The following is a 20,449-nucleotide window of genomic DNA, read 5'->3' on the forward strand; positions in this document are numbered from 1 at the left end:
AATAAATTCAAACAAGCAGTAAATTCCTCTTTCCCTAACAGCAGACAGACTTACAGAGACTTACATTGACTGTGGCTCATCCGGAAGGTCTTTGGAGTTGTGTACTGCAAGGCAGGATTCCAGGCAGGAAAAATTCATTACCTCATTAACACACCAGGTATTCCATCCAACTATTTAGCATAACTTAAGGTGGACCTGCCTTACTAGGGATGATTGTAGAGGTGATTCACCAGTGAGACTGGAAAAGGTGGGTCTTCCAACAGATAGACTAGGGATTTTATAGTCTTGTCCAGTTAGAGTTATGGGGTTTTTTGCTACTCTAACATCAGTAAGTCAGAACTGAAAAAAAAAGATGAGAATTCAACCAGAGGAGAGGTTGGGAACCCCATTCATTAATATGTTGCCAAAATTTGCCTAGGAATTGTAAGACACATTACACGGTGCTTAATAAGTGATGTGTTCAATGAACGAATATTTAAAATTTTATTGGCATTGTTGCTATTGTTGCTATACCTGTCTTTGTAGCCCACAGGGGATTTCGAAGGTCATGCTCTTCCTGGATCCTTCTTGCTTATCCTTGGCCTTTGGTGGAGTTCACTAAGTATTCTGAAGTTTGTCTGCAAACAGAAAAAAGAGACTTTCTACCTTGGTTCCAAAGCATTGATCCATCGAGCAAAATTTTTGGAAGGAATTGTATTAGTCGGCATGGTTATAACTGGTAAGCGGTTTTAACTTCTGTACTGTTTTCTTCTTTTGTGTATTTTCATGTGTACAGAGAGGAATAAATAAGTTAATAAAATTATTCTGTATTCAAATATCTCTCTCGTTTGTTTTTGTTTTTGTTTTTTTTTTTGGTCTTTTTGAGACAGGGTCTCCCTGTAGCTCCAGCTGACCTGGAAGTCACTATGTAGATCAGGTTGGCCTCAAACTCACAAAGATCTGCCCGCCTCTGCCTCCCAAGTGCTGGGACCGCCTGGCTCAAATATCTCTTAATATATAATCTGATCATATATTCTATCTGATATAATTTGTTAAGAAGGTAATACCTCATGTTTATACAAAGGCCATTCCTTAATGAAATACTCATAAAATTTAATTTTCCCACACATCTTGGTGAATTTCCTTTATAAAATTAGTTGGAACATATGAAATAGTCTTGTGTCAGTTGTACTGATCTCTGAAAAATCCAATCCTATCAAAAGTCATTTTGACTGTGGGAAAGCTTCAGTAATAAATCATTGCTGAGGGGCTGGGCAGCAGGTCAGCACTGAGGAAAACCTAGCTTCATGCACTCAGCATATTTTCCTATATTCTGGATTGGAGGTTAGGCCAGATAATTTATAAGGCTTTTCCATTGCCTTTGAGAATCGTTGAAATATTCGATGCTTTTAGAGTTCTTTTGCAACCTCTAGATTATGAAAGATAAAACTTCTTATTTTCCTGTGAAGATTTTTCATGCTTTGTTAATGGCAATAGGTATTTGCTATGGCCTTCAGATTACAGAAGAATCATTTCAGACAAGAGGAATTATTCTGTGAATTTCTATAGGTTAAGGCACTAAACAGTATTCTAACAGAGTAAGTGGTTTATATAGCTGGCTAGATTACATCTATCAGGGCTTCTCAGTTATCCATAGTTGTGGAAAACTGAAACCAGAAGTTTTTATTGGGAACAAAGACAACTCCCTGCCTTGGTTCTGATTCAGTGAAGGACTAGCTAGGAAGGAAATAATCAGACTCTGCCAGACTATTTTGCAAATCCAAACCCACAAATTGTTCAGGATTTCTTTAGACACTAGATTGGAATGGATACTTGAACCAAAATAATTAATATTGAGAATCAATGTCTAAAGAGGACAGTAGATTGAAATGTGCAATGAGAAAATGTTTCTGCATTTTCCTGTGTGCTAGATGACTTATGGAGAAGGTTGCTTATATGTGGTATGTTCTACAGGCATATCTGGCTTACAGATTTTTGCTGACAGCTCAGAAATCCAGTTCTTGAGAATTCTGCGTTTGCATCATATAACCATATATATCTTCTTTGGGCTACTGGGTGTGGCCAACATCTTATGTGCTACCATTAGTTCACTTCCAGCCTCCTTGATCAAGTTGATGTTGTCAAATGCCTTCTTTGTGCAAAGTAAGTATGAACAAATACTTCTTCTGGGCATTTCTTATTAGATATTTTTGTGGCCTTTTATAATAAGGTACTTTTTTTGAAACTCATTACGTTTTCTTTTTTATTTGTTTTTTAATTTTTTAATACTTTTAAAATTGAATGGTTATGATTTTCATACAATATAATATGATGACATTTAGATTCCCTCCCCTATCTGCACTCCCCCAATAAGGTACCTTTGATGTCATGGTGTAGCCTTGTCTGATGGGGCCATGTCTGTCTGAGCTATAGTAAGATATTTGGGCATCCTAGACAGAATGCCAAAGATCTTCCTTCCTTACTGACTTACTTAATATGACTGGACAAGCAGAACCATTCAGTATGCATTATTAATGTTTTCACTCTGTCTTAAAGACTCACAGTGGCCACTTATTGCTTGGTTGTTTGGGGGATTTTCATTATTTCCATTTTCAACAATGAAATTGAGTTGAGTAACAAGGGTTGAAATGGGGCGACAATTAACAACAGGATAGATTCTATCATCTATTGACTAACTTTAAAAATATTGATACAGTAAAACTCTGCCAGAATGTGATTAGTAACAACCAAATATTATATAAAACTATAAAATCTAAATTTTGAGAAATCAGTGAAAAAGAGTATGTTCTGTTCAACTTGTTTCACATCTTATTGTAGAAGAAATGAAAGCAAGTGTTTTATGTTCTGTTTTCATTTCTCATGCATGCATTGATCATGGCCCCAAATGATCAGGAGACGGCCTCTTCTTTCCTCTTCCCCTTGCCTCCTACATCTGATAAAAGAACCTTCTCCTACATCTAATTGAGAACAGGAGCTGGATAAAAGACAAGTTCTAACCACCGACAGCATCACTCTATTCTCTCAAGATGTTGTTGTATGTTGCACTATCTTTTCATTTTTATAAAAAGATTTATTTGGGGCTAAAGAGATGACTCAGTGGTCAGGAGCACTGGCTACTCTTGCAGAGGACCTGGGTTTGGTTTCCAGCACCCACATGGTAGGTGCTTAACAACAGTTCGTAACTCCAGTTCCAGGGGATCCAACACATTGTATGGTCTCCTTAGGCATTGTATGACATGAGTGCACTTACATGCATGCAGATAAAATATTCATAGACATGAAATTAAAATAAATAAATAAATAAAATTTGAGACAGGGTTTTCCTATAGCCTTAGCTGACCTGGAACTCACTATGTAGACCAGGCTGACCTCAGTCTCACAGAGATCCATCTGCCTCTGCATCCCAGGTGCTGGGATTAAAGGCATGCACCACCACACCCTTCCAAAAAGTTTTTAAAAGATTTATCTAATTTTTTGTGCTGTGTGTGTGCATATTTGCAGAGGCCAGAAGAGAGCATAAGATCCTCTGGAACTGGAGTAATAGCTACTGTGACCCATCAGTCGTGAGTGCTGGAAACCCAGTTCAGATCATCTGGAAGAGCAGCACTCTTAACCACTGAGCTGTTTCTTCAGTCCCATCTTTTTTCTCTAAATGAAATGTTTTCAATGGATTTGGACTCTATTCTTGAACTAAAACAATACAGTTTTGTAGTGCATCTTGGGCACTTCCGATAGTATTGCCATGTTTACCAAGATCCATTGTTATGATTTGTATTTGCTTACTTCCTCCAATGGACTGACTCTCTTGAAGTTAGGCTTCAGCTTCCTCCAATGCACCTGTATATTCACACTAATTATAGATTCCCAGACTCATCATGCTTATTATTCATCAGTCCACATAGAGAATTCTTTGAAATAAGATTAGTTTAGGATGCCATGGTATGTTACAGGAGAGAATAAATCTTAGAGAACAAGAAAGGAGGGTTATAATTCTAACATTCAATTTTGAAGATGCAGTGATAACATCATGTACTACTATGTAATTCAGTGGGGACCTGTTTCTTTGGGCAATTGTGTATGTGCATAGATGTGAATAGAGAAAGGGCGAGCATCAAGTTGTGGATAGCTTTGGTTCCATTGAAAAACCATTTTTCTCTTTTTATTAGCTTTTATCTTTTATAACCACACTCATGGCCGGGACACAGTGGACATTTTTCTGCACAAACTGTTGGGCTTAGCTGCCTTTTTAGCAGGCCTGGTTTCCTTCATGGAGGTCCTCACAAAAAATAATGCAATTCTGGAGCTCCTGCGATCAAGTCTCATCATCCTACAGGGGAGCTGGCTATGGCAGGTGAGTTGGGACCTCAGTGTCCATGGTGTTGCCACATATCTTCTCTCTAATTTGCTTGAGCACGCCGCTCTGCATCTCGGAAACATCCTCGGACGTGCCCTCTGCAATGATAATGTGGATCTTTTTTTTTTTTTTTTAGTTCTAAGAATGTGTTAATTTATTAAAAGTATTTAAAATATATTATAGAGCCAGGTGTGGTGGCAAACAGCTTTAATCCCAACACTCCAGAGGCAGAGACTGAGGCCAGTGAGTTCCAGGCCAGCTGTGGCTATAGGGAGACCTTGTCTCATAATTTTTTATTGAATTTTTGTGTATTTCATACATAAAATCATCTTTATACCCCCTTCTCCCTTCCCCTTTGGCACCTTCCCATACCCCCCACCATACACACATTGGAGTTCATACATTCTATCATTTGTATTAATGTCTATTATGTAAAGTTAGTGTCCTGAGATGTCCCTCAGTGCAAATTCATCCACTGGGGTTTAGTCAGGCTAAAAAGAGTCTCTCCCTTCATGAGGATCAGCTCTTCCTCATCCAGAAGTAATCAGTTGCCAATAATTCTTCAACTAAGATTGGGTCTTGCTGTTATTTCCACTGTTCTGTGCTGGGTTTTTGTCTGCCTAAGTTTACATGAGTCTTGTGCCTGCTGACATCATTGCTGTAGGTTTGTATGACAAGGGTCCAGGGGCCTGTAGGAATATTTCCATATGGTCATGCACCTCCTCCCTTACTCTTACAATCTTTCCACCCCCTGTTCCACAATGGGCCCTGAGCCCTGGGGTAGGTGGACCTCAATATAGTAGTCCTGTCCAAGGACCCACACTCTGCCTTCTCTTACTCTCTGCATTTTGGCCATTTGTGGCCCTTTGTATTCCTGGCCCTCTGTTGCATGAGGGAGCTTCATTGATGAGAACTGAAAGATGCATTAGTGTTCTCTTCATTCCTAAGTTCCATGAGTCTTAGGTATAGAGGTTGCATCTTAGATGTGCCACCTAGGCTTGGCAATTCACAGAGAATCTCTGTGTATAACCAGTGCTGTAGCTCTGTAATAATCTCTGTTGAAAAAGAAGCTACTTTGATGTGTGGTGACTGGGATATTTGTCTGTAAATTTAAGGATCCATATTTTGCACATAGTAAGAAATTACATTTATCAGGCCAAGCATGGTGGCACATGACTTTTATCCCAGCACTTGGGAGGCAGAGGCAGGCAGATCTCTGTGAGTTCAAGGCCAGCCTGGTCTAGAAGACAGAAAAAAAGAAGAAAAAAAGAAATTAAAGAAATTACATTTGTCTAGGGATATGAGAGCCTTGGGTTTTCTCTAAGATCTATGACCTCTCCAGCTATGTGTATTTGGCTAGGTTTACAGTACCAGACATAAGTTTCCTCCCATTGAATGGGCTTTAAGTCCAGTTAGGTAGCTGTTGATTACCCTTGAAGCTAGGATTGGATCATTGATTGATGGTCTCCTCAGCTTGCCTAGTGCTTTCCAAAGCTATGAGAGGTAGCCTTCAGGGGAGGTGACTTCCAGGTCAGTTTCAGCTCAATTTCTCCAAATCCTGTGTCCAAAGTAAGTCCTGTCTTCAGCAATGGGGTCATGCCATCAAGTTCTGGGAGGCAATCAAGGACTGTGGCAATAACCTGTGTAATTCTGGGAGTCTCTTGGACGGCCAACAACTCAAGGGAAGGTTTCTCTTATCTGGCACTATTTCTTGTTATGTAGTCTTCAGCTATATTCATGGACTCATTTAGGGATATTTGTATGTGCAATTTTTCAGTAGGTTTTTGGACTAATATGATTTCCCCTGGTTTTTCATATTGGCCAGGCACTATTTATATCTCCTCTTTCTCTTCCTGGCTTATCCTCTGGAAAATGTTCAGTGCTCCTGGAGAGGGTATTGTCAGGAGGAGCTGGGAGGAAATTATGATGGATTACATTTATTGATTTATGTATGTAAAACCATCCCTGCATCTCTGGGATGATGTCAACTTGATCATGGTAGATGATCTTTTTGATGTTTTTGCATTTGGCTTACAAGTAGTTTATTGAGAATTTTTACATTTATGTTCAGAGAAATTGACTTATAAGCTTCCTTTATTGTTGAGTCTGTCTAATTTTTGTATCATGGCAATACTGGCCTTATAAAAGAATTTGGAAGTATTCCATCCTTTACTATTTTCCAGAATAATGAGAGATATGGATGTTAGTTCTCCTTCGGCATTCTGGTAGAATTGTATACTGTCCCCATCTTGTCCTGGATTCTCTTTAGTTGGCAGATTTTTAATTTGTGCCTCTGCCTCTTTGGTTGTTAAGGGTTTATTTAAACTGTTTACTTCATCTTGATTGGATTTTGGCAGGTCACATATATATACAAATCCATTGATTTCTTTTAGATTTTCCAGTTTAGTGGAATATAGTTTTGTTTTGTTTTTTTTGTCTTTTTGAGACAGGGTCTCCCTGTAGTCCCAGCTGACCTGAACTCACTATGTAGACCAGGCTGGCCTTGAACTCACAGCGATCTGCCTGCCTCTGCCTCCTGAGTGCTGGGATTAAAGGCATGTGCCACCGTGCCCGGCTGTGGAATATAGATTTTTAAAGTATGTCCTTATGACTCTCTAAATTTCTTCAGTGTTTTTTGTAATGTTTTACTTTTTATCTCTGATTTTATTAATTTGGCTAAATTTTGTTAATTTTTCATGATAGTTAATCTTTTCAAAGAATCAGCTCTTAATTTCATTGATTCTTTGTTTTTTTGTTTCTATTTTATTAATTTAAGCCCGATTTTGATTATCCCTTCATGTATATTCTTTTTGAGTGTTGCTTGTTTCTGTTTTTCCAAGACCTTCAGGTGCCTCATTAAGTTATTAATATGAGATCTTTCCAGTTTTTTTTTTTTGATGTAGGCACTTAGTGCTGTAAACTTTTCTTTTAGGATTGCTTCCATTATATCCCATAGATTTTGGTGTGCTGTGATTTCATTTTTATTCAATCCTAGGAATTTTTAATTTCTCATCTTGATTTTTACCTTAATAAATTTTTCAGTTGTGTATTTAGTTTCCATGAATTGTGTATCTTTTCCCATTTCTGTTGTTGTTGATATCCTGAATTATTCCTTTGTGGTCAGTTAGAAGACATAATACTATTTCAACCTTCCTAAATTTGTTGAGATTTGCTTTGTTTCTTAATATGTGGTCAATTTTGGAGAAAGTTCCATGGGCTGCTGAGAAAACAGTGCATTCTTTAGTGTTTGAGTAGAATGGTCTGTTAGTGTCTGCTAGATGAATTTGAATTATGGTGTCATTTAACTCCAGAGTTTCTCTATTTTGTTTTTGTCTGATTTGTCTATTGGAGAGAATGAGTTCTAAAATCAACCACTGTCACTGTGCTGAGGTTAATCTGTGGTTTTAGATCCCATAGTGCTTCTTTTATGAAATTGGATGACTTTATGTTTAGTTCATATGTGTTTAAGGTTATAATATTCTCTTGTTGGATTTTTCCTCTAATCGCTATGAAGTGTCCTTCCTTATTTCTTCTCTCTGACTAGCTTTGGTTTGAGGTCTATTTTTTCAGATTTTAAAATAGCTATGCCTGCTTGTTTCTGGGTTCCATTTGCTTTAAATACCTTTCTTCCCATCCTTTTGCCCTAAGATGGTGCCTATCCTTGATGGTGAAGTGTGTTTCTTAGAGGCAGTGAAAAGATGTATCATGTTTTATAATCTAATCTGCTGGTCTATGTCTTTATTTGGGAACTGAAACCATTAATATTGAGAGTTATTATTGACCAACGTTTACTAAGTCCTGTTATTTTGTTTTTATGGTGTTTTCTTAGACTTCTTTTGGTTAACTTCTGTTATTCCTTGTGCCCTTGGGTATGTTTAATCTTTTCAGACAGAAGTATTCCTTCTAATATCCTTTGTAGAGCTGACTTCATGAAAATTAATTCCTGAAGTCTGTTTTTATCATACAAAAATTTTCTTTCTCCGTGGCTAGCAACTGATAGATAGTTTTGTTGGCTGTTATTAATCTAGTTTGGCATCTGTGTTCTTTTTTGACTTGTAGGGCATCAGTCAAGTCCTCTGGCTTTCATCGTCTCCATTTAAAAAATTCATCAGTTATTCTGACAGGCCTGCCTTTATATATGTGATTTGATCTTTCTCTTTCATGACTTTCAACATCTTTGTTTGGTTCTGTACATGTAGTGCTTTGACTATTATATGACATGGGGATTTTATTTTCTGGGCCTGCCTATTTGTTGTTTTGTATGCGCCTTGATACATATCTCTTTCCTTAGATTTGGGATATTTTTTTTCTGATTTTGTTGAAAATGTTTTCTGTGCCTTTGATTTCTTGATTTCTTCTCTTTCTATTTCTATGATGTGTAGGTTTGATTTTTTTTTGTAGTGTTCCCAAGTTCCTGTATGTTGAGTTATTTTAGATTTAAGAGTTTCTTTGAATGCTTATTTTCTTCTACTTTGTTTTGGAGCTCTGATATTCTAGCCAGCCTAATTGAATTGATGAGGTTCAAGTTTGGTTGGAGACATAAAAAATAAAAATAGAGAGCAATCTAGGAAAGGTCTCAGGGTCACCATTAACATGTACATATCACATGCCATACACATGCACAACACCATAAATATGTGCAAAATATAATTAAAGAAAGGGAAAAATGTTTTAAAAAGCTAACTGTAGTCAAACAAAATTAACAAAACCAGAGAAAAGACACTTTTTCATGAGTTAGTTGTGGAACAGAAATGTGTAGCACAATCTAGCTGAGCTGCAGCCTGGCAGGCCTACATCACCGAAGACAGACAGTGGGGGAGAGTTTCTGGGAACACAGTCAAGCCTGTGCATTCTTTGTCTTGTTCGTATTTCTGTTCCATGTTCCTCACTGTTTTCCATTTGACTGATCTCCACTTCCTAACTGAAGTCTGTGAACCCTCAGATCATCTCAAAGGATTTGTTGATTTCTCCTCTGAACCTTTTCCTTTGTCATGAAGCTATTATTTACATTTTCCTCTGGCATTTTCTGCTGGATGCTAATTTCATTTATTGTCAGTCTTCCTTGTTTTAAAGTAAATACTTATATTTGAGGCTATAAGTTTCCTTCTGTGTGTTATTCTGCCCAATTTTGGTAACTTTTAACACTTCCAATATACTTTCCTATTTGATGAAGATTTATTTAGGAGTGTGTGGTGCTTGAAATTAAATTCAGTGTCTCATGAATGCTAGGCAAGTGTCATATCACTGACTTATTCCCCAAACCCTAGGAGTGCAGGTTTAAGTTTCCAAACACATTTTTTTTCCTTCTTGTTCACTCCTAATTTAATTGCCCCCATGGTCAGACAATTTTTTTTCTCTTTGAAATATGCTAAGACTTCCTTTGGGACATGGCCTTCTGTCAGTGGTTGTGGAAACTCCAGATATTTGAAAATAAAGTATGTTTCTTTATTAGGTTCAGGATTACACATTGTGTTGATAAACTTTCTGTTATTATAACAGATTCATGGACTAATCAAGTTGGGAAGGAGGACAGTTTTAAAAAAATATTTTATTTATTATTTTTATTTCATGTGTATGGGTATATTGTCTACATGTATGTGCGTGCACCTGAGTCATGCAATGCCACAGAGGTCAGAAGAGGGTTTTGGATTCCCCTGGAACAGGAGTTAAGGACAGTTTATAGCTGCCATGTGGGTGATGGGAATTGAACCCAGGTCCTCTGCAAGAGCAGTCAGTGCTCTTAACTGCTGAGCCATCTCTCCAGCCCTGAAAGAGGAAAGTTTTACTCTGGCATATGGTCTGGCATCAGGCCCTGTTACTTTACACCTTTGGTGGGCAGAACATCACAATGGGAGCATGTGGTGGTACAAAACTGCTTAACACAGTGTCAGGAAGAAGTGTGGAGAAAGAGGCAGTGGTTGGGGTACTACAGTCTGAGTAGAGGATATGCACCCAATAATCTCTAGCTGTTTCACTACCCCCTCCAATCTTGAAGACTCTCCAACTTTCTACTAGTACAACTCTGCAAAGCAGGCCTTTGTGACACCAACTTTTGGGACAGGTAAGATCCAAACTAAAGCACATTATATTTGCTAGATCCATTTTGGTAAAAATCTCAATTTTCAATAAAGACACTAAGAACCAGAAGGAAACCCAAGAAGAGTTGAATAAAGGAATTCTAAAGGTAAAGGTAAAATTCAAAAAAGTAATTAATTGGGCCAGGCGTGGTGGCACACGCCTTTAATCCCAGCACTTGGGAGGCAGAGGCAGGTGGATCTTTATGAGTTCAAGGCCAGCCTGGTCTACATAGTGAGTTCCAGGACAGCTGGGGTTACAGGGAGACCCTGTCTCAAAAAGACTAAAAAAAAAAAAAAGTAATTAATCTTCATTAGGCATTAATGTTTGATTGTGGGCCTTAGAAAAGAAGTTGTACTGAGGCTAGGCTGTCTTAATGCCAACCCTTTGACAAACAAATATTTTTTTTCAGATTTACCTTAAAGCTTTTCCTAGGCACAAATTCATGATTATTTGGAAGTTTTTGTTTTTGTTTTTTGTTTTAAATATCAGTATGTGTAAACTTGTTTCCTGTTGGATCTGGTATCCAACCTAATTTCTCTCTGAGCCTGTGAAGAAAAAAAGAACATTTAATACCATTGCCAACAGAAGGTTGTATGATGTGACTGTTCAGCAATAGTAACAGTTGCACTTGTAGATTCCTCTGAAACAAAAATATCTAGAGGGCTGGAGAGATGGCTCGGCAGTTAAGAGCACCTTAAGAGCACCGACCCTCTTGCAGGAGTTCCCCGTTTGGTTCCCATTGCACACATGACAGCTAACAACCATTCATAAACTTAACTGCCTCTTCTCACCTCTTTAGGCATTGGATACATGGATGTACTTACATGCAGTCAGGAAAAACACTCATAAAATAAAAATAAATCAAAAACAAGTCTAGAAACCTAGGTAAATGTATCACACACTCATGTTTTTTGAAGTATGTGGGTGTCTATGGTCCAAGCTCTTTGACAATATTGCATTGTGACTTGCTTTCCACCAGGTTTTCTCTCACATGTCTCTGTGGGCAATACTAGTGCATGAACCATGTACAGGCAGATTGGAGAAAATGCTCACTTGGACTTTTGGAACCATATGGATGGATATGTGAATTGAATCAAATGCCCAGAGTGGCTCATTTTTATAGCTCTTTTGAAATCATTGTAAATAGGGGGAGTTCCCCTTCCAACTTATGCGAAATTGTTTCTTTCTTGGGGTACATTCCATGTAAAAATGGTTTTTCAATAACTCCCTTGTGCCCCTGCATCCCATAAGCCATGCTTCCCCACACCTGTGGGGACAGTGATTCAGAAACTCTGTGCTGCGGTCTTACCCTCCTGAGAGCGCAGGACAATCGCCTATGAAGAAGCTGCTCTTGCTGTTTTGTTGCTTTGGACCTTTGCTTCCTCGTGTCCCATTTCCATTAGTTTTCCCACTCCACAGACATTCTTCACAGGAAAACTGCCAAGATTCTGACTCAAACTCAATCTTTTCTCACTTTTTAAAAAATATTTTATTAATTTTATTTTATTTGTATGAGTGTATTACCTGCATGTATGTGACTGCACCCGTGTCATGCAATGCCATGGAGGTCAGAAGAGGGCTTCAGATTCCCCTGGAATTGGAGTTAAGGAGGGTTCATAGCCACCATGTGGGTGCTGGGACTTGAACCCAGGTCCTCTGCAAGAGCAGTCAGTGCTCTTAACCTCTGGGCCATCTCTCCAGCCCCTCTTTTCTCACTTTTAAAAGGGATGAAAGTTTGCTGTGACGTGGTAAAAAAGGAGCAAGTGGGCTGTAGCACTCTGAGGTCTAATACAATAGAGCAAACATTTGTTTAGGCTTGTAGTGTTTAAAAAAACATTTAGGTAATAAGACATGAAACTGGGAAATACATACTCTAAGCAATAGAAAAGGAGCTCTGACTTATTAACTAATAGAGAAGAAAGTTATTTACCATTGAAATGTGATGCTAATAAGCTTAAACTAAAAGCAGGTATTCTGGGCTGGCATACAAGTTATAATAAGAAAAAACCTACAGGCTTCTTTTTCTTGAAATTTAATGTTAGAAAACAAATAAGACAGCAAAAGTGCATAGAACATAAAATGTTTTATGTTTAATTCAGGATTTAGTCAGTTGTGGTAGTTTTGGATCCTAAGTTTAGGATTTCAGCTTTTCATTTTCAATGTATACTTTTTATTGAATTTTTATGTATTTCATACAATATATCTTAATCATATTTGGAGCCACTACTTTATCTGCACCCCCTATAGCCCTCCTACAGAATTTCATGTATTCTGTCATATATGTTAAGACCAGCTGTCCTTCAGTGTGAGTTCATCCACTAGAGCCTGCTCAACCTATCTAGCATCACTCCCTTAATGAAGATCAACTGTCCCTCACCTAGCAGTGATCAGCTGCCACTACTTCCTTGGCTAAGGTTGGGACTTCCTGCCCATTTCTCCAGTTCTACGCTGGCTTTTATCTGATTGAATTTGCATAGGTCTTATGCATGCTGTCACCATTGCTGTAAGTTCATATGAGCAAGTTCCCAGGAGCCTGGAAAACTCTGTGTCCTTATGGTCATGCACTACCCCTGACTTTTACAGTATTTCTGTCCCCTCTTCTGAAATGGTCCCTGAGCCCTGGATGGGAGATGTGTTGCATGAGGAAGTTTTGCTGATAAGAGTTGAGAGATGCATTAGTATTCTCTCTACCACTTATTCCACTATGTTCCATGAGCTTTAGGTGTAGAGGTTCCATTGTTGATGTGTCACTTAGGGTTGGGCATCTCAGAGACACTGATTTCTGTGTTTGACCAGACAAAGAACAATACTGGGGGAATTACTATACCAGCTCTCAAACTATATTACAGGGCTGAAGTCATAAAAACAGCATAGTACTGGTACAAAAACAGACACATAAATCAATTGAACATAATAGAAGACCCAAACATGAGTGCTTACTATTTCAGCCAGCTGATATTTAACAAAAGTGCCAAGAATACACATTGGAGGAAAGACAGCATCTTGAACAAATGGTTCTGGCAAAACTGGATCTCTGCCCATAGAAGAATGAAACTGGCCCCTGATCTTTCATCCTGCACAAAAGTTAACTCCAAATGAATCAAAAACTTCAATGTGAAGCCTGAAATTCTGAAAGTGTTAGAAGGAAACATAGACAGTACCCTGAAAGGCATAGGTGCAGGAAAGGACTTTCTAAATCAGACATCAGTTGCTCAGGAAAAAAGGTCAACAGTCAAGTGAGATCTCATTAAACTAAAAAGCTTCATTACTACAAAAGAAATAACCAAGGAAATGAAGAGGAAATACACAGAATGGGAGAAAATCTTCACTAATGATACATCTGACAGAGGATTAATATCCAGAATATACAAAGAACTCAAAAAAAAATCAAGAAAACAAATTACCCAACAAAAAGATGGGCTACGGATCTGAACAGAGAGTTCTCAAAAGAAGAAACAAAAATGGCTAAGAAACACCTTTAAAAGTGCTCAACATCCTTAGTAATTAGGGAAATGCAAATAAAAACCACTTTAAGATTATGTCTTAACATGGTCAGACTGGCTAAGATCAAGAGAACAAATGATACCAAATGCTGGTTAGGATGTGGAAAAAGGAAATGCTCATTCACTGCTGATGAGATTGCAAACTCATGAAACCACTATAGGAAGCAGTGTGAACTCTTAAAAAACTAAAAAACATTCTACCATATGATTTGATTATACCACTCCTTGTTATATACCCAAAGGACTCATCCTAATTCAGAGATACTTGTACATCCAAGTTTCAAGGATAATGAAAATGTGGTTCACTTTCATTTACACAATGGAGTTCACAGACATCATCCTGATCTTGATTCAAATATCGTGCTTCCAACATTCAGATCCTGAGGGCTCAGATTTGAGATATGCACTTAAAACACTCTAAATTTCTCTTCTTCTGGTATAAAATTATAAATAAAAAAATGGCAGAATTGATGGTGAGGACTAGAGGCAACTGGAGGTAACTTTAGAAGTTTCATTTTGGAAGGTTTAAAGAGCCATTGTGAATATGCCATGAGCAAATTTCATGGGCTTCTTGGTCAGGCTATCCTGGATCTATAATTTAGCTTCATGTAATCACATGATTTGACACAGATAAGGTAGGTTATGCCTTTATGTTTCCTCATGTATAAAATGGAAACCATATTGTGTGGGGTTATTGGGACAATTAGATACTATAACTTGAAAACTCATGCTGTAGTGAAGAAATGTAGAAATGTCTGCTAATTCCAGGGAGGAGGGCAGGTAAAGCTTCCAATAGCAGATGAAGTCAAGTTGGGCTTTGAAAGATGGCAAGAGTTGAGGGTAATCAGCCTTGAGGTTTAGGGGAAATGATGCTCAGTCTGTTTTTGTCTCAAGTGCTGTGTTTGTTTCCTAGGTGTACCAGGGAAGGAACCTATAGAATGTGTATGTATGTTTGTGTGCACATACACAGAATTACTACAACGATTTACAACTTTTAGGCCCTAGGTAGTCCAGCAATGACTGCTTTCACAGTAGAGAGGCTGAGATTCTGGTAGTTGCTCAGTCCACAAAGCTGGATGCCTTAGCAGTTCCAAGCCTGTGCTGAAGGTGTGGAAGATTTCTGCATAGTCACTGGTCTTCAGTCCATTGGAAGGCTGAAGAAGCTGGAGTTTGCTGTCAGTGAAGGCTAGATGCACCCACCAAGCCAGAAGCAAAGGCAGGTGCCAAGCAACACTGTCTTTTCCGCTGAGTTCATTATATCTCAGAAACTCAGCAGGTATCACCCACCCTCGTGGAGAGTCTTCCCCCCTCAATAATCTTTCCCGAGGTGTGTCTTTAAATGATTCCAGATCCCATTAAGTTGACAATTAAAATTAACTGTCATACTAGGGTGGCAATAATGAATTCCCACAAACTATGTCACTTAAAAGAAAGTTATCTTTCAGTTTTGTGGAGACCAGAAATCTGAAATCAAGGTATTAGTGAGGTTGATTCTTTTTTGAGCCCAGAGAGAATCTGTGCCATGTTGCTTTCATAGCAATTCTTGAAAATTCCTTTAATCCCTACCTGTAGTCCTTTGCACCTTGGTCTAGGGCAGTATAACTTCTCCCTCCATCTCCCTTATCACATGATATTCTCCTGATGAGTCTTTGTTTCTTCCTCCATATTTTTCTTTTTCACAATTATACTTATTGACAGTACTCAATGTACAAAGGGAGTTCATGTGATGTTTTTCAGTACATGAACAGTTTTCGTATTACTCCATGACTGTCTATTCACCTATCCTCAACTCCTAAATCAGCACCTTTACTAATTTTGCATATATTGGAGAGTAGGTTCTGTCATAGTTGTAATAAGAAATGTTCTAACCCCACTAATACCTTGATTTCATATTTCTGGTCTCCACAAACTGAAAGATAAATTTCTTTTAAGTGACAAAGTTCTGGCTTTTAAGGAGCTCTCAACTAAGTTTGCCTTGAGACAGAAAAGACTGAGTTTGGAATTTCAATGTTGAAACTGTTACAATTTGGGGGACTCTTAGTGATAGAATAAATGTGTTCTGTGCTGAGGTGGCCATGAACTTTCAGATGCCAAATTAGAAATGTTAAGGTTTGAATACAAAAGGACACTCACAGGCTCATGGTTAATGCCTGATCCCTGTCCTGCAATGCCATTGTGGGGAGGTTCTAGAAACTTCAGGAACTTGATCCTAGTTTGACGAAGCACATCTCTAGGGCCAGGATCTGGGTGGCTTCTTGTTCCTCATCCCTTCCCCTTTTCTTGGCTTCATTCCTGCTGAGGCAATGAGGTAAACTGCTCTCCTCTGTAATATGCTCCCACCCCATGATGTTCTATGCAAGTCATGGGGCCACGTGACTACACACTGAACCATGTGAAACCATGAAAATAAATCCTTCTTCACTTTAAGGTGCTCTTCTCAGGTATCTGTCACTGTAATGAGAAAAATAAGTGCCACTGGCCTCAAATTCATTCTTTTCCATGTGACTATCTGATAGTCTCAACATCATTTATCAAAGGGACGAATTGTTCCTCAATTCAATGGCTTTGGCACATTGTGAAAACTCAGTTTGCTATGTACATATTTCTGGAGTTATTTATGGACTACACATTTTATTTTCTTTGATCTATGTCTACCATTATGCCAAAACAACAGTTTTTTAAAATGTGTATGAATACTTTGCCTATATGTATATCAGTGCACCACATGTGTGCCTGGTACCTGTGGAGGTCAGAAGAATGCATTGGAGTCCCTGAAACTGCAGTTAAGGACAGTTGTTAGCTGCCATGTGGGTTCTGGGAACTAAACTCAGGTCTTCTGGGAGAGTACAAAGTGCTCTTAACCACTGATCTATCTTTCCAGTCCCTAAAACAGCAGTTTTGAATACTGTGGTCATTTTAAAATTAAGAGATGCGAGTCCTTCAACATTGGTTTTCTTTTCCAAATTCTTTTATTGTTGTTATTTTGAACACTTTCAAATATGTAGGAATTTTAGGATTAGTATTTTTAAATTTTCTGCTGTAAAGAGCATTTGATCAATATAGTTTTTTCCAGGTCCATCCAATTCCTTGCAGATTTCATGATATCATACTTCTTTATGACTTAACAACATTCCATTTTGTGCATGTACAATGTTTTCCTTCATTATCCATTCATCTGCTGGTGGATGTCTAGGTTGGTTCCATTTTGTTGCTATTTTAAATAGAGAAACAATAAACATGGATGTGTAACTATCTCTGTGATAGGATATGGAGTATAATATTAAGTGAGGTGATCCAAACTGGAAAGAAAAACAAAACAAAACAAAGCAATGTTTTCCCTCTTATGTGGATCCTAGATTTAATGTGTACATGTATATATGAAAACAGCTATAAATCTAAAATTTGTACAGGAGACCAGTGAGTAAAATTAGGTGATGCAAAGGATGAAAACAGGTAAAAAGACACAGGAGTCATAAAAGGGTACATAAAGCTTGAGTTTTTTCTACTTTCAATTCTTTCATAGGGTTTTATCTTTTCATTTTTTTGTGGTGGTTATGTGAATTCAACTTTCTGGATATTGAAGTAGTAAGAACTATTTTTGCATTGCATGAAAATTCAACATATATTATTCCTTTGAGGCAGTGATTGTGAAAGTTAGGCTTTCTTTTTAATTCCATTTACCAAATTCACTGCTGGGATGTGCATGTGGTATCCAATACCCTCCTCCCACAGTCCTTGCAACAGTCCGAGGAAAGAATTCTCTAAACCCCGGTTTGAAGAATCTTAACAAGTTTATTGGACTTGCTAACTGAGCTTGGGGTGCAGGTTTACTTACAGACAAGTGGGTGCCCCCCCAATTCACAGCTGTGTTTGAAAATCCACACCCAGACATAAATCTGGACAGCCTTACAAAATAGCAAGAGACCAGCCTCATGGTTTTCCCAGCTTTTATACCCTTAGCCCCTCCCCTGAAAGCGGCTATGGTCAACCGATTGGCTGGAAGAGGGAAGGGGAGTGGCTTCTTTGCAGAGCGTGGGAAGGAGGTGGGTCCATGGCTTGTCATCACAGGGTCAGAGGAACATCTGTGTCACACTCCACCCCTTCCTCTGGCTCTTACAAAACTTTCTGCCCACCTCTTCCTCGAATATCACTGAGCCTCAGAGGTGGTGGGGTGACCTTTCTCCCATTGCAATAGAGCACTGGACTCTTCAGGTCTCTGCATCCTCAATTTGTCATGGGCTGATGGCTCAATTTAGTGGCATTCCATCTACTATAAAAACACAAACAGTAAGAGCAAGAACATGTAAACAGTAACTGCTATAATAGCTCATGGGTGTAAACACAAGTGCTTGGATGGTACTTTAGTAGGCGCATCACATCCATCTAACAATAAAATTGCAGTGGCTTCTTCACTGGGCCCTATAACCTCTCCTGCCATAGGGAGGTGGCCTGGCCTACAATACCAGATGTGTGTTCCATCCCTAGGAGTGGGCATTAGGTCCAATTGATAATTAGCTGGTTGTACATACACTAGACAAGCCACTATTGCACCAGCAGGAACATCTTGCTTTGCATGTTGATAGTGCAGCATGCGGGGTCCTTCGTTGAACAGGATAATGGAGGACAATTTTCATAGTGCCTTCTGGCACTATGAAAGCCACCCATCCAGTGGCAGGGAGTTTCTAGGTTAGTCCAAGCTTGACTTCTCCCTCTCCCATGCTCACATCATGTGGCGTCTTCAACAATAGGGTCTTACCATCCTTATACTTCAGGTGTACAACCAACATTATTGGCAATTGCCTTTATAATTTTGGGGACCTCTGGGGTCCCTTTGGCCAACTGCTCATAGGGAGACAACCTACCCCTGGTACTGGGATTTTCATTTAACAACCTTATGGCTTCTGGAAGGGCCTTTTTCCACCCCCGTAGGGTTCCTTCTGGGTATAAGGATTTCAACTGCTCCTTTAGCAACTTGTTTTTTCTTTCAATTAACCCTGCTCTGTAGGATTGTATGGAAGGTGGAAATACGATTGAACCTGATTATTCTCAGCCCAAGCTTGCACATCTGTACCTGTGAAATGATTGCCTCTGTCGCTATCAATTCACCTCTGGCACCCATACGTGACACTGAGTTCAGTAAGCCCCTTAATAGTATCCTTGCCCATTGCTCTCTTGCAAGGAAAGGCCTATGGCAGTGTCCCCACAACTGAGAGCATATTTACACCCTTCACTGACTGATAGGGGCCTTGTATAATCTACTTGCCAGTCTCTCACAGGGGAAGCTGCCTATGCATGTGTTCCATCATGGCATCCATCCTCCAGGGCTGTAACTAGGAACACGCCTCACAGGCCTGGACAGCCTGTTGAATGTCAGCATATTTTACCAGAATGCCAGGTGCCTTGGCTATTCTCCATCCTGTGTTGGCTCCTCTGTGACCCAACTTGATTTGAATCCAGTGAGCTGCTTCTAGGGGAACCTGAGGGCAGACAGCCCTCAAGGGCATCAGCTTCCTGATTCCTGGAGGGACTCACCAGGTGGTGGGCAGCCACATGGTAAACTACCAGGGGCACTATCTCCTCCTGCATTTTATTATACATGTCCTTCCACATTTTTTGTCCCAATAGGGGCCATCCCATCACCTGCCAGTTTTCTTTCTCCCACTGAGCCATCCATAAGGTTAAGCCTTTGAACACAGCCCAACTATCAGTACAAATTGTAACTGGCCAAGGCTCCCTCATTATTACTATCCATATAGCTCTCAATTCAGCCCATTGACTGCTTTCTCTTTCTTCCCTCTCTAACCATCATCAATCAGTCAATACAGTGTTCATCTGTATTGCCACTGTTACCCATTCTTGTCTGGCACCCTTGCTAGTGCTATCGGTATACCAGGCATCAGCCAGAATTGGGAGAGCCCCTTCTAGCACTCAGTCAGGTCTTGCTGGAGGGTCAAATATAGGAGGTGGAGGGAGAAGCTCTATGCCTTGAAATGACACTGGTCCTAGTACTGCTTGCATGGCATTGGTGATCAGGCTTGCTGACACCACCCCTCGCTGTTGCAAATATGCATACCATCTTTGCAGTGTTTGGTTTGGGGCCACCCCTGTCAGAGGGAGGGATTAGCACAGAGGTCAAGAAAGGTGTGGATGTAGGGTAGTTCAGACTGCTTGCCATTACGCTGGCAGAAGTTTTCCAAATCTGAAGAGTTAAAGACCTCAGCTGGTGGGTGGGGGGAACAAAGAGGATCTTTTGCCCTGAGGGGACAGAGGTGGAGTCAGAAGTCAGAGCAGGAGGGAGTAAGCTTACAGAGAGAGAGAGAGGGAGAGAAAGAAAGAGGGAGAGTGGGAGAGAGAGAAAGCAGGAAGAGAAAGGTTTGGCTTAGGTCACGTAAAAACGAGAACAAGAAGAATCAGGCAACAAAACAAAAGCGTCCCTTTTTTTTGTATTGCTGATTCGAGTTGAATTCCCAAACCCCAAGGCAGTGTCCTGCAATCACTGGGGGGGGGGGGGGGG

At 39.4% G+C, this 20,449-nt stretch overlaps 1 protein-coding gene across 1 annotated transcript in view; it reads left to right on the forward strand.

The window, feature by feature from the left end:
- LOC103739343 (transmembrane protein 45A-like) overlaps window positions 1-20,449 on the forward strand; it is a 67,489-nt gene that overhangs the window by 37,424 nt on the left and 9,616 nt on the right. The window contains exons 2-4 of the mRNA XM_008839697.1: window positions 526-718; window positions 1,954-2,142; window positions 4,167-4,351. Coding sequence (XP_008837919.1) covers window positions 526-718; window positions 1,954-2,142; window positions 4,167-4,351 — 567 coding nt within the window. The remainder of the gene's footprint in view (window positions 1-525; window positions 719-1,953; window positions 2,143-4,166; window positions 4,352-20,449) is intronic.

This window comes from Nannospalax galili, unplaced genomic scaffold, assembly GCF_000622305.1.
Source record: "Nannospalax galili isolate Female #2095 unplaced genomic scaffold, S.galili_v1.0 scaffold559, whole genome shotgun sequence".
Classification (NCBI taxonomy): domain Eukaryota; kingdom Metazoa; phylum Chordata; class Mammalia; order Rodentia; family Spalacidae; genus Nannospalax; species Nannospalax galili.